General features: G+C 43.6%; 2 protein-coding genes across 2 annotated transcripts in view; one reads left to right on the top strand and one right to left on the bottom strand.

Annotated features, from left to right (window-relative positions):
* The window catches only part of fbxl13 (F-box and leucine-rich repeat protein 13), a gene marked incomplete at both ends in the record, with an annotated part of 30,482 nt that overhangs the window by 6,596 nt on the left and 8,539 nt on the right, over positions 1–15,347 (top strand). Inside the window, 3 exons of the mRNA XM_084452745.1 lie at positions 85–194; positions 1,830–1,925; positions 10,324–10,459. Of these exons, the coding sequence (XP_084308871.1) occupies positions 85–194; positions 1,830–1,925; positions 10,324–10,459 (342 nt within the window). The remainder of the gene's footprint in view (positions 1–84; positions 195–1,829; positions 1,926–10,323; positions 10,460–15,347) is intronic.
* LOC311321219 (leucine-rich repeat-containing protein 17-like) lies at positions 11,181–15,247 on the bottom strand (the record flags this gene model as incomplete). Its single annotated transcript, XM_084453161.1, has 7 exons — positions 11,181–11,469; positions 11,541–11,682; positions 12,196–12,351; positions 13,295–13,515; positions 13,616–13,905; positions 14,695–14,881; positions 15,132–15,247. 7 exons carry the CDS (start codon positions 15,245–15,247, stop codon positions 11,181–11,183), a joined length of 1,401 nt encoding a protein of 466 aa, XP_084309287.1.

Here is a 15,347-nt window from a genome sequence, read left to right as displayed (position 1 = left end):
AGTAACAGGTAATCAATACAGTATACAGTATCTGTAGATTTTGGACTCAGGAAACGTACTCTAGGTTTATTCTTTTCCACCCAGACGCCATGAGGAAAATCCAGCGAGTGTGCAACGCCATCCACTGCAAGATCGTCATAGCCGCATGGCATTATGTCGTGCAGGACTCAAAGAGGACAAAGGAGTATTTTGAGGTATGATAGGTGTGTGTGTAATTGTGTGTGTGTGTGTGTGTGTGTGTGTGTTTAACTATGCGAACTATGTTCTCAGAGGCTGGATAAGGGTGTGGTGGAGCTGGGTAGCCAGTCAGAGACTCCAATGGGAGAGGGGAAGGATGGACTGTCCATGCTGCCCTGCAAGCTCTCACTTAGGGTAAACAACTCCCCCCCTCCCTCGCTCTCTCTCCCGCTCTCACTCTGTCGCTCTTTTGTTGTGGACATTTCTGTCACAGAGTAATGTTCAGGAGAGAGTGAATGCCAACATTCTAAGTTTAACAAAGTTTATTACATGCAAGCAGCACAGCAGCCATACAGAATACATACAGTACAAACAGCACAATAACATACAAACAGCCCCAATAACCCGTCTTGAGAAGGGGATGTCAAACCTTAGTTGCTTCATGCACACAGCAGTCTGCAATATGAGAAATGGCGGCCCAAATCTGTGGTTACAGTCAACATTTATACAGTCAAAGGGAGAACCCTTGGTGTCTGAGTTACTTCCCAGCCCTCGCTTCCCACCCCCGAGTCCAGCTGGAATCCTGTTTTGACGACAGAGAGACTGGTAAGGCTGGGGCGAGAGCAGAGGCGGTTACTTCTACAAAAACACAAGATTACAAAGTACATAGCATTCTTTCTCTAGCCAAGGTATGAGAGGCCAGTTCTGTGGCCTAAACAGCAGACACTGTTAAAGAGATCTGACCAAGGTCTAGTATGTCAAATTAATTCAAATAATCAAGTCTGATAACACAGAATGTTCCATTACACTTTCCCTCTCTCTCTCTGTCTCACCCTCACTCTGTCTCTCTGCTCCCCCTTTCTTTCTCTTGCTCTCCTCTCTCTCTCTCTCTCTCTACTGTATCTCACCTTGACCTTTCAGCCTATTTCTGCCTGTCTATCTCCTTTTCTCTCTCACATCTGTCCTTTAACCCAGACAGATTTGCCGCTCGCTACAACTTCCAGCTGTTTGTGTTTAACTTCATATACCCTGTCCCTCTGAGGGGGCTTGATTACAATCAGTCACAGACTTTATGGTCTATTATGTGTTGCCATGGTAATGCACGTGTTTATGGAACAGCTCTCCCTGAGGGCAGTGTGATTGGATGCTCCTCTCCATGCAGTTTCCCCAGAGTTGTTGTGTACGGATCAATCCATTGCTCGAGCAGACCTCACGTGACCAGTTTCAAGTTCAGTCTTCACTGTAGTTTATATTCTTTTAGGCTTTTATTCTAAACACACAGAGCTGTGAACTATCTCCTTAGGCCTGTCTGTTACCAGCCGACATGTCTAAGCTAGTTTACAGTGATCTGCAAAGGAGGCTTGTTTCTTGGCAGCTATTATTATTCTGCTGTTTTTATCAAACACTTCACCCGACAAATCTTCCTCCAGCATGCCTATGTTTGGAGAGAGCGCTAGTCTCACAGCAGACAGCTCGGTTGGTGGGCGATTTAGTCTGCTCTGTTTTAAAGGAGCTGAATCTAAATCAAAGTATAAATATAGATGTGGAAAAATCAGAAGCGGAACAAAGGTTGAAACCTTGGATCACTTGGTGGTGAAAAGCAAAACCCCGCTACTGGCTGTCATATTAACTGTGTGCTTGTTATGGTGCAGGTCTTTCAGTGTTTACATGTGGCAGACCTGCTGAAGTGTGCCCAGGTGTGTCGCACATGGAAAACTATCGCTCAAACGAGCTCTCTGTGGAGCCGGGTCTGTACCACACACTCACACACATGCACAAACACACACATGCACAAACACACACATGCACAAACACACACAAACACACACGCACACACACACACGTATGCACTAACACACACCCACACAAATGCACACGCACACACACTGTATCCAACAAAATACGTCATTTTGTCAGGGAATGTGGGTGTGTTTATCTTGTGTAAATGTTTGTGAAATGTAAATTATGGGAAAATGTATATTATGATCAGGCATCTGGCCATCCTAGTTTATTATTGTTATCCAGTGTCTTGTAAGCCCATTTGCGCTGGGCACCATACATGGTGCAAGACACTTAAATAAACATCTATATACATCACACACACATACACACGCATATTCACAAACACACATACAAGCACAGACACACGCATATTCACAAACACGCATACACACACACACACACACACACACAGCAAATTCTCAATAGTGAATTTAACTCTGTGGGAGTTAAAATCAACTCAATTTAAGTGTACATATAGGTCCATCGAGTAGACTCAAAATCTGAGTTAAATTAACACTTTTTGGAGTGTTAAGACATTAACACTTTTAGAGTGTTGGTGGTGAACACTTCTGAGTGTTAAAACGTAACACTTGTAAAATTGTTTATATCACAATATGAACACTTTGATTGTGTCGACTTTTAACACTTTAGGGTGTTATATATATCACAATATGAACACTTAAATTGTGTTGACTTTTAACACTTTAGGGTGTTATATATATCACAATATGAACACTTTGATTGTGTTGACTTTTAACACTTTAGGGTGTTAAAATGCAAAATGTTATAGGCTACTGTATAATGAACACTAATGGTGTAAAAGGGCTACTTCAAACTTGTAAATAGAATACTTGTTTACCTGTTAATAATCAATAAACACAGATTACATAAGTTCCAAGACACATTTTAATCATGCCACTGCCATCAAGCATAAACAAAAAATAGCCTACTTAAAAAATTATAAAGTGCCTGTACAGTACGGCCATAAAAAAAATGTAGGCCTAAAGGAGACAGCCCTCCATCACAATATAAATCAATGAGTCACATCCATATGACATTTGGACATCAAATGGTTTAAAATATCTTACTTTCTCCTTCTCTAAAACAAGTACTTTCCTGGGTCTTTTTTCACAGATTTGGAATGCATGAAAGTGGTCATGGAAACAAGTTTCGTTTTCAACTAAAACAAAGAAAACCTGCCCACTATGCAGAACAATAGAGGTTATTTTGCAGAACACAGGCATATTCTCATCAATATCCGTGCAAACATAGAGGCCAGTACGGTATTCTACTCCAGAACATTTCACCCAGTTGGTGTGACTGACTCTGGCCAGAGGTTCAATCTGAAGCTTTTCGGAAATGTCTTCAGAAAAGTCAAGGAATCTAAGTAAAGACATCTTGATTGGACCACACTCAAATGACTTCAAAGTCAAGCATTCCCAATGATAGGCTACTGCAAACTGAGTTTTTTTGCAAGTGATACAGTTACATTCTTATAATTCTTTACACAACCTTTGAAAAATTTGTGTTTCGCCTCGAATCTCATTGTCCATACATGGAGCAAAGGACCAATCTTCCGTATGCACCTGGGATAATGGATCATAAAATGATGTTTAGGTATCAAGCTCTTAGACGGATACAACTCTTTGAATAAGCGATGGTGCTCCATAATAAGGTGCTTTAAATAAACAGTCATACCTTTTGTGACTGAAGGGGAGAACACAATATTGATTATGTTCAGTAACAACAGTAATAAATGCCAATGTTGGTCATCATCAGGGACAATGTCACCAACTATCAATGGAATGTTTGTGATTAAACATAACGTCTGAGTTGCATTCAAACCTATCCCATTTCCTGCCTGGTCCAGATTTAGATTGGTTGGTCTATTCTTCTTCTCCAAATAGCCGTAGTTAAAGGCATATATTCTACTGAGCAAGCTTTCTTTTGAGATGAAGTTCTTAGTCAAATATTCAAAGAGGAGTTTGATTTCATACTGAGCCACACCTTCCAATATATCATGCATGAAATCTACAGCATAATTCCCTGATACATTAAAAAAGGACAATGAATTCAGTATACTGTTTCGCTTGATACCAAATGATGACATCAATGTAGGATCATCTACTAAGTTAGCACAATGCTGTGCATTTGACTGTTGTGACCTTAAACATACATCATCCTCTGAAAACACAGACTGAGCTGATGTCTTGTCTATTAAACACAGTCTACAGAAGTAGGTGGCGCTAAATGACTCCATGAAGCCAAGAATCCCATGCATTCCCAAATTGTCACCAGTAATTTGAGCGAGTGTACCAAATATAGGCAATTCTGAAAAAGGAACTTCTATTCCAGTAGTTTCTAGTATTTTTAGATCATTGACTAAAGGTTTTAGTATTGTGTCAATCCCATACTTCTTAGCATCAGATGAGTGAAACAAAGATATTAAATGAATATTCATCAAACTAGAATTCACTCTAGGGGGAAGGTTCCTAAGGATGAAATACAGACAGCCAACTTTATGTATACCATGCTTCGATCCCAGAGGATTAGCAGACTCAAAATCATCGTAGTACAGCTGGACTTGTAAAGCAAACTTGCGATTGGAAAATAAAGGATGGCTTTTAAAGTAGCTTCCATCACAAAAATCATCATATTTGTCACTCTGAGCATTGGTCTGCATTAACTCACATATGTCAGCATTCTTAAACATGAATTTCAAGGTTTTCAATATAGGAACATAAATGAATTTATCACTGACTGGGACTTGCTCATAGGTTCCGGAATGTCTATTTCTCCTGGTGTCAAACCTTTCTCCCAGGCGGAGCTCAACAGGTTGTACTACACCCCATTTTTCATCAAAATACTTCTTCCATTTACTCTCAGACTTAAAATTGCTGAAGGGATTGTCTAGGTTTCTAAACAAGTCCTCAAAAGGTGATCTGGAGATAGGTGGTATTAAACTCAAAACCTGGTCCTTAAGATTGGATTGTAAATCATTCACATATTCCTCTAAATGTTCAACTGTAGAACTAACCACATTATTTGGTACACCGCTTGCCAAAAGATTAGCTACAATGGAGGCACACATTTCTTGTCTTTGAGCTGTACTAAAATCATCACTATGGCACTGATCTGAATCTACAGGCCCTTCTACATCATTAAGGCACTGATCTGAGGTTGTTGGCCCCTCTAGGACAATGTCAGGCGGGTGAATATCATGTGGAGCATTATTACCTTCAGTGGTTTCATGTATCTTATTAAGATGTTTCCTAAAACCAGAATAAGTACAGAACTCTAAGTTACATCCAACTTGACCACATTTCAGTCTCAAATTCTTCCCTGGATACATACCATGGTTCAATTTTAAGTGTCTAATCAACAGCAAACTTGTATCAAATTGGGACTTACAAATAAAACAGTTGTACATATGTTCGACTACTAGACATCTGTTGTCAGTGTTCTATGCTTTGTTTAGCAGTTTGGCCCTCAGTTCCCTGACCTTTGGGGTTTCAGTGCTACCTATGTCAATATTATACACCGTGGTCTGCACAAATGTATACAAGCTTGAAAGTGCATTGTCGTAATGCATACCAAATACAAAGTGGCACTTAAAAAGCTCATCAAATGCACCTAGGGATGTGCTCGCCTGACAGGGAATGAGGTTTCTTTCAGTGATGATGTAGAAGCTTTGGATCTCCGCTTTGGTTGTTCCTGAGGCCAGGAGGTACGGCTGGGAGTTTCCTTCGATGTTCTTGAGATAATCATCAAGGCTTCTGCATGACTGAAGCACAATGAAAGATATACTAGTTGTCAATACAACTTCATATGGATATCTTACTTTCAAACAGTGTGTTGGCATCTTAGGTGTAATGTCATTTTAGACAGACCTTGTGAAATATCACCAGGTGATCCACAGCCTCACGGACACTGATCTTCTTCGGTCGCTTCCTTCCAGCTGGCTGGGGGTTCAGAAGATGCAGCAAGAGAAGCAAGGAAGCCAAGTCGCTGTCCCACTCTGCAAACATCAGACATCACATTAATAATTTCTCTGCTGTGTCTAATTCTGTACAGTGAACACAACAGTCATATTTTAAACTAGGTAGACTCAATAGTGTGATATCAAAAACAAAATTCCCTGTGGCTTGCACTAGAGATGTTTGGATGTGAAATGCATGAGTAAACAACAACAGAGTAAACAACAACATTAGACATTCCATGTGCACACATGTAGGAAACATTGTTAAAACACTACCTGGCTCATCATCATCATCAGTGCCTGTGTTTTCATTGAGTGCAGATTTCAGCAGCGTTTTGAGTAGAGGTGTTTTACTCAGCGTCTTCGCCTCCTGTATAACTTTCTCTTTGAAGCTGGTGTTCCATTTCTCCAGAAATCTTGATGCAGTCTCTACACCGAAGAGCATTGAGAAATCTTGCAGGATCTAATCAAAAGTATAGGACAACAAATGTAGCCATTTAGTGTCTAATCAGCATACAAAACCTGGGGAGAAAGCATTCAAATGGTCAACCTCTAGCTTCTTACCAGGCCTTTGGTGTCCAGGAATCGAGGGAACAGTTTGAACAGATTTGAAGACTGCTGTGGGTCATGGATCATTTGTTGACGATACTCAAATGTCTCCCTCATCTTCTGGAGAACCAACTCTCGATCAGTGGTGTGGTTGAGAAGCGAAATGGCCTCCATGTAATCGTCTCCCTCTCGCTGGTTGGCTAGATGGCTGATATTTCTTTTAGACGTAGGACCTCCCTTGTCCTCTAACCTGGGTACCGCAGTCTTGGGATTGGATTTACGTTGAACAGTCTTAACACGCCATTCAAAAAAGCTCTTGTTGCTCTGGCTGTCATAGAAATGTTCCTGTAGGAGAAGAACAAGAAGGGAACTAGAAATAGAAGTACGGACAACACGAATCCATAATGCCTCCGGCCAGGCTATCGATAACGATAATTATAAATTGTAAGGATGGGACTTGGTATTGTACATAAGCTGGTACTGTACAGCTTGATCATCATGATAGCTAGGCCTACAAGCTTATCTAGATCTCAAGATCTCAAACTTACATAACCCTTTTCAGAGTATGGATTTCAGAGTATGGATCTTTCAAAGCAGGAAACAATGTTACAATTCCAAGGGCATGGAGCTCCTTTGTGGCCTTTCTTATAGCTCTTCTGTAACAGATACGTTTGTTATGAGAATTTTTTCCTCAAACAGGATATTCATGACTACAGTATTCATGAAAATAATAAAGTATGCTCACCCTTCCTTTTCAGTCATGTGAGCAACTATGATGTTCACCATTAGTCGTCTGGTGGAATCCTTCAGAGTCCCTGTATCTGCGTACTCTTTGAGGACACTCAAACCTGCTGGTTTGTTGATTAGAATTTGCTCCACCATCTAAAACACAGGCATAATACAGTATAGAATGACAATTAAGATACAGTAATTGTTAATGAAATCAGGCAATGTGAAAACTCTTAACAGTAAGCCATGGCAGAGTACCATAGATAAAGTAAACAAGATATACTTGCATTTTTTGCATTGGTGGAATCCAGGTTTGCCCTCTCTGATCCTAGGTCATCAGTAACATTGCTGTCAATGCTGCTGGAAGGGGTGAGTGACAATGTGTCTGTCAGACTTGGGGAGACAGTCCGCTTTAGGGATGACTGGGGCAGCTCCAGTGGGAGATCTAAAACATGCAAAATACAATGGGGAATTCAAAAGCAATGCATAGGACTTGATCAAACAAGCCTATATTTCCAACATATTTCTGTATTCCTCCATTCATAAAGGGTTTGGATAAGTGAGGTTTTACTAGTCTACATATACCATGCTTACCACAAGGTGTTAATGTCAATATTCCATCCAGGTTAGAGTACTCTGGCACAGGCAGGTACATGGAAGATGGCATCGGCGACTGCGAGGGAGCTGAAACATACATTATCATGTATATCTTGTTAATATGCAAAACTGCTGCTGCCCAACATAGACACCAGCCAATAAAAGAATACTCCCTCTCTTGCTACACTCAGTTACATCATTTTCTATTCCTTTGCCGTTCTTAGCTCTTTCCTTGGCCATTCATAGCTACTCTACTATCACCTACACTTCTAAGTCATGCTTACCATTAGGGATGCCACGGTACCTTGGTATTTGGGTCACGGTTTCGGTTAGTTTTCGGTATGCGTTTTTTGTGTAAGGAGAAAAAAAAAGCTACCATTTCAAAAAGTCTTTATTTATTTTGCTTATTACTTATGGAACTTTTCCATTCAGACACATTCCATAATATGCCTGGTGTACTGTATAATATAAAAGAATATAAATAAAGATAGGCCTATAAAAAACACATCCAATGTTAAAAAATAAATAAATGATAAACACTTTAAAATATAAAAGTGCCTCAGCCTTGACTACTGGTATAGTAGTCGATTTGCAAAACGTGCCTCAACGCATGAGGCTGGCTGCGCCCGGTCAAAACTAAGAGTAGACCTATTGGAGAAATTAAGAAAATTGATTTTCTATGTAGGTTATATAAATGTTGTCTCGCACTTTTTATCTATCCAACCCCGTTTCTAACTTGCAATAAGATTAAGATATTCGTCTCAGCATTTTCGCTATTCCTAATTATCAGGAAGAGACATCTCTCTCTCCTGCTCCGTCTGCCTGCACACACGCAGTGGAGGGAATGACAGCACCAAAGTTGTCGACCGCTCGTTGCTACAACTGCAACCAATCTTCTGCGGGAGGAAATCCCGTGTGATTATTTACTCGCGGGGAGAGGCTTTCTCCAATTCGGCAGTAAGAAACGCATGGAAAATCCGCAATTCACAAGTGCGCATTGAACCGTTCCATACAATATTATACCGAGAACCGTGGCATCCCTAGGCTACTTACCATAGCTCCCTGTATAGATTACAAAACACATTTCCCTGACTGTTGCCAGATCTGGAAAGACATCTTCATCGACATCTATGCCCTGGTCATCTGTGACTCTTATCACTGTATCTTCGGTCAGTAGATATTTCCGCCTCACTGAAGAAAGAACATTGACAATTGAGATTACACCCAAACACGACTGGTTCACACTAACCTTAGCGCCTTTGGATGGCCGAGCTAGACATTTCCCCACCAACCGCATGATCTGGCTCGCAAGCACAGCGCAGGGGGGGGGGTACTAGCAGAATCCTGAGAACTTGCTTTTGAAGTTAGAAATCATGACACTCCTACAACAAGTTACTGGTCTAAACTCCTAACGCTAGCTGGCAAAAAGGTTCAGCAGCAAGTTGCGAGAAACTACCGTTAGTGCTGTGCCGAGGGCGACAGAGCTAGCACTAGCACATCAAGGTTAGCTTACCTTCGTAAAGAAACTCAACGAAGCAGGGTTCATCGAGCTTTATGTATTTTTTTGTGTCCCCGTGTTTGACTGTGACGATCATTTTGACCTGTAAGACATCATCAAACAATAAAAAGCTCTTCAAAGCCGTACGGCCGCGTAGCTAACGTTAGCTATCTGGAGTTCACTGGTCCACAAAGGCTAGCAGCATAATTCAGTCCATTTAGCTCATATAATGTTAGTGCTAGCAGTCGAAGTAACAACGTGAAATGAAAACGTGTCTCTCTTCAAGCTAGCTTGGTAACGTAACTGTTAGCTAGCTAGCTGGTCATTTGGACTCATGGTCTACTACAATATCAAAACAGTATAATGTTAGTTGCTCACTTTGATTAAACACGTCAAAAATAATGTCATATTTAAATACTGGCATAGAATAAAATGATCTAGCTCGCTTGGTATGTTGAACAAAATGGTAAAATTCACCTGATGATAGGCAATCCTCGGTCTCAGTCACTTCGCACCGACAGCAGCAGCGTGGAACCGCGTGGAACGAGTAGAATGATTACGCATGCGTGCAACATATTTTAACACGTTTTTGGTGTTAAGGCGTGTACATGTACTCTGTTCAAAATAACACCTAAATTGTACACCAGCAATTGCAACACTAGGTGAGGTCCGAACTCTTTTTGGTGTGTAGTTCAGCATATAAACTCCAGAAATGTAACACTTTTACACTTTTTATTGTAACACTGGATTTTCAACACCCAAATTCACTCCTGAATTTGCTGTGCACACACACACACACAAGCATGCTCAAACACACACACATGCACACACAGACACACACCCATCCCATGTCCACTGCATCTTCTTTAGTTCCCTGGAACAGAATAGTGTGTTATGTATGGTCAGTTTGGTCAGTGTGTTATGTGTGGTCAGTGTAACTGTATGTTATATATGGTCAGTGTGTTGCATATGGTCAGTGTGGTCATTGTAACTGTATGTCATGAACTGGCAGATCAACTTCTCTGTGGAGCAGTCCTGGATCACTGACCGCACAGTGGAGCAGACCCTGCAGAAGTACCGACCTTATGTGACCCATCTCAACATGCGGGCCTGCATCAGCCTACACTGGCCCAGCTTCAGGTGCATCAGTGAGTGCTTCACATTCACACACATGCAAAACAAGATTATGTTTATTTCAGCAACTTAATATTCATTCAGGCTTTATTTTTTAGACTTGAAATTACACTGAGTAGTTACACTCAATTGCAGTGTCGCCGAGTAATTACATATCATTAATCAACATCAAGAAACAATATTACATAAACAACAATAAACAAAATTACATAAACAAGAATCAATAAACAAAATGACATCAACAAGAATAGAGAAAATGACATCAACAAGAATCCGTAAACAAAATTACATAAACAAGAATCAATTAACAATTCAAAGACAACACAAAAAACTGTTTCAGAAAATTTTAAATCTGTTACAAATTGTCTGGTGACCTGCTGGGTCACCAATGTTCTAACCGACCCATGAACACTAGACTACCTAGTTTCAATGTTCTAACCGACCCATGAACACTAGACTACCTAGTTTCAATGTTCTAACCGACCCATGGAAATTAGAGTACCTAGTTTCAATATACTTTGACATTGACTATCAGCCTTCCAGTATATGCTTTTTTTTTTTTAAACATTAATTATGAATATAGAAAAATAGGTATATAGAAAGAAGAAAGTGTACGAAGTACTGTGTATTAGATTTTCTCACCACATGATATGTAGAGTACATAAACACATAATACTGATATAGCAAGAACAGCAATATTGAACATCTGATACAAACTGATCAAGCTGTTGCTCCTCAATTCAGCCTGATGATCTGGTATTTCGTAAGAGCTCTGAGGGGTTCTGGCTCCTCCTGCAGTCTTGCCTGCAGCTCCATTGGCGTGTTCCAGAGCTCTGGGTCCGTCTGGTCCTGGTTCTGGTCCTGGCCAGCCTGGTCCCAGTCCCGGTCCTTAGGGCAGCCTCCGTTGTAGGTGTGGACGTACTTCTCCACACTCCGGCCCCTCTGCTCCGGGGGGGAGTGGCAGTGCAGGCCGACGTGGCTCACCCTGGGGTGCAGCTGGAGCCAGTACACCATGTAGTGGATGCTGGAACAGTCAGTCAGCTGTTAGACAGGCTATGTGTTTGCAGCAGAGAGGGTAGAGGGAGTAGAACCCACCTGTAGTCGCACACCCAGGGGTTACCCCCGAGCTTCAGCAGGGACAGGAAGTAGAGGTGCTCCAGGACGCCGTACTGGAAGAAGCGCAGGTTGTTATTGGACAGATCCAGCTCCCGCAGGTGGAGGAGACCAGACAGAGAGGCTGATGGAGAGAGAGACAGAAAGAGAATAAGGCAACAGAGAGAAACAGAACAGGGGGACAGAGAGAGAGAGAGAGAGAGAGAAAGGAGAAACAGGAGAACAGAGACGGTGGTTGGTGTGTTGGTGTGTACTGTATGTGTCATTGTGTTCCTGATACACCTAAAGGTCCTCCAGAAGTAAACAGAGATGCCCTGAGAAGAGAGCAGCAGTCAGATGTGAACAGTATCAGTCACCAGTTAATCCAAAGGCCTTGACCTCCATATGCTTTTCATCATCATCAGCTACACAACTGTTAGGAACTATTGTTTTGATCCCTAGCTGGATATTGAGTGTGTGTTTTCCATGGATGCCTGATTCGACTGATATATTTCCTTGATTCCTTCCATATCTCCCCTCTCCTGGTTTGGTTTATGTCTTGGAAAAAGAACTCTACTGGACACCCCCCCCCCCCCCCTCCCTCTCTCTCTCTCTCTCTTTCTCCCTCAGCCCTCCCCCCCCACACACACGCACACACCTGTGTCAATGTGTTCCAGGTTGTTGCTGCTAAGGTTTAGTGTCCTCAGGCTCCTGGCCTCCAGGAAGTCTCTGCCCCGGAGACGCCGGATGGCATTATGGGATAGGTCCATGTGAACGATGTCCTTTGGGATGTCTACAGGAACCTCTGTCAAGCCTGGAGATGGGGGGGGGGGGGAGAGAAAGAAAGGAGGGGGGGGGGGGGGGATTCATCAATCAACTCTATCTGTGATTTCTAGACAAAACGGAACGAATTACTTTCCAGCTTATTGATACGTAACATTAAATTGAGTAACGTTAGCTCGCTTCCCGGGTCCCTGAATTTAGCCCTCTTTAATCAGCCCAGGGACCTGAGGCCTGCAGCCCCAGGATGAATCATCCAGCATGGTAAAGGGGACAGCCTAGAATGTACCAGGGTAAACACTGGAAGAGTTACAGATGGAAACCAGGCAGGGAGGGGCTCTGCCATCCACCTGGAGCTACAGTACACCAGTGAGTCAGGCTTATGTTATTGCAGGCTCACAATCATACATTAATTTGACTCCTGTATTGAAGTATATGAAGCTACGAGGTGGTTTTGTATGGATGTACTGTTAGTTGAGATGAATCTATCCAAGAGCTCCCCATTCAGTAAAAAATAATATATAGAGGGAGAGAGAGAGGAGGAAAGAGGGAGGGAGGGAGAGAGAGAGAGAGGGAGGGAGAGAGAAAGAGAGAGGAGAAACATCTTAAACCATGCGCTCTCTGCCAGCAAGTCTGATTCTAGGAATTATAGAAGGAATGTTGTTTTTGTCATTCCAGTGACATGATGTATGAGCGAGTAAATCCAGAACATACGTGTCCTCTAATGTAGAGAGAGAACTAATTTGGTCTTTCACGTGTTTTCTAACTAACATACAGAGAGATGTAATTCGTTCTTGCATGTGTTCTCTCTAACATATAGAGAGAACCTCAGTTATTGTTCTTTACATGAGTACATGGGTCAAGGTGCCCATTAGCGGATCTAAATGAGGACCTGGTTTACACAGTGTGTTGTTCAGATAGTGGACCCAAGCCCCCTCCCCCCGCCGCCCAGAACCAGTAGTGGACCAGGCCCACACCTCTGCTCCCGCAGTCCAGCCGGGGGCTAGGGAACAGGTAGGTGTGGCAGACGGCGGTGGCGTCCGGTCTGGCGTGGATGGGAGCGGGCCCTATCGGGCCAGTGGAGTTGGTGGTGTGGTGGCCCGGCCCTGCGCTGGGGTCCGGCTCCTCCTCCTCACAGAGCTTCTCAGCGTCCACCTGCTTCAGCTTCCTGCCTCGCTGCCTGACGGGCTCCGCACACCTGCGGACGCATGCCGATGATGTCACACAGCGCAACATACCCACAAGAGGCTGGAAACCACAGGGTTCACAGTACGGCCGCCGTCGGTGTCTGGCCTCACCTGGCGTGGTTCCCCAGGTTACGGTTGCTAGGCACCTGCAGCGTGGTCACAAGGCTGTGGAGCGGGCAGCGGCAGCTCCAGGGGTTGTCATAGAGACGCAGGTGGCGCAGCGCGGGCAGCGGGATGAGCGCCTCCTCGGCCAGAGTGGTCAGGCGGTTGTGCTGCAGCAGCAGCGTGTTCAGACGGGCGAGGCCCGCGAACGCCGCCTCCTCCACCACAGTCAGCTGGTTCTGCTGCAGGTCCAGACTCCTCAGACCCGGGAACCCAGAGAACGCTCCGTCACGCAGGACCTTCAAATCAAACTTTATTTATATGGCACCTTGCACTGTGCAAATTGCAATATTAAGTGCTTTGACGGGAGAACCAATTTAAAACATTAAAGCAATACATTGCGATATTTGGACCTTTACAAACATGTCTGGTGCTAATTCTCCAATTAGATTTACTAAAGGTAAGCTGAATCGTCCAAACAGTTTACTCAGAAAGATAATACATTGACATTTATTACATTTTAAAACTCACGCCCCCGGGACGCAGCATTCAGTGGAAGTGCGCATGCGCAACGTTATGCTTCAACAACACAGTAGTAGCTAACTATTCTGGAGTCTATGGATATCATGTGTTTTTTAGCTCAATGATATCATGGCGGAGGTGAGAAAACCAAAGCGAAACATCACGGAGGAAGCCAGAAAAAGACAATCTGATAACTTTACGACAGTACGACAGTGCACTTATTCGCAGAGCCAGTGGGGGCGCAGTTCCGAGAAAATCAGAGAAAACGCTATGTATTGCTTTAACATAGCTAGAGGACATGATAAGAAAGGGGAGTAGAATATAAAGAATAGCACATAGCTAAGACAAAAAACAACCTGAGTTAAAAGCCACTATAAAATCTGCTGGATTCAAGATGGCGCCGTGTATGGCTGCTATGGCGCGTTGGTGCGCTCTGTTCTGCGTTGCTTTTTCGTTTAATATAGTGTTTGAGAACTGCATGGCAGTTAACGAATTCTGACTCTGATACTGAAAAAAAAAAAAAAACTCTTAACAAACTTATAAACAAAACAACAACGTGGACAGACCTTGATGCGGTTACGAGCCAGCATCAGGTGATGGGGCTCCTGTGTCCAGGTGAGCGTCTTGGGGATGGAGGCCAGGTGTCTCTCCTGGCAGTCCAGGAACACCTCACCTGACTTGGAGAACTCTGAGCAGGCAGAGGCTTCTCTCTTGGGGGATCCCGCCCTGCCATGGCGCCCCGCACCTTTGGTCCTGGGGAGAAGGAGTCAGCACCATTCATGCTCTCCTCTCCTGTAACAGTTTCTGTAGTATAGAACGACATACCGGAACGTATGGCTGGAGTGACACATAGTTGTGCTCTGTAGGGAGGGGGCCCTTGAAAATTAGTCGTTTCAGGGGGGGGGGCTTGTGTCTAAGTGAAAAAGGGGGGGGGCACAGAGGGGGCCCAGAGAGATTGTTAATGTATAGGGCCCAGAATTTTGTGGAACGTCCCTGCCCATACCTGTCTGTTCTGCTGGAACGCCTGCCCCCCCCCCTGCTCCGTCCCATCCTCAGCTGACTGGGGGCCACCAGCGAGAGCACCAGGAGAACCAGGGGGAGCAGGCAGCTCGCACGCATCCTGAGCCCAGCTGGAAGGGCCTCTGGCTGGGGAGAGCTGGAGCCAGAGGAGTTGATGGTGGGAATCGGGAGTGGGGCCTCTCAGGTCAACAGTGTTGTT

Source organism: Borostomias antarcticus, assembly GCF_949987555.1.
Source record: "Borostomias antarcticus genome assembly, chromosome: 18".
Lineage (NCBI taxonomy): Eukaryota > Metazoa > Chordata > Actinopteri > Stomiiformes > Stomiidae > Borostomias > Borostomias antarcticus.
The sequence above is the reverse complement of the archived record's forward strand: the minus strand, read 5'-3'. Positions and strand labels throughout refer to the sequence as shown.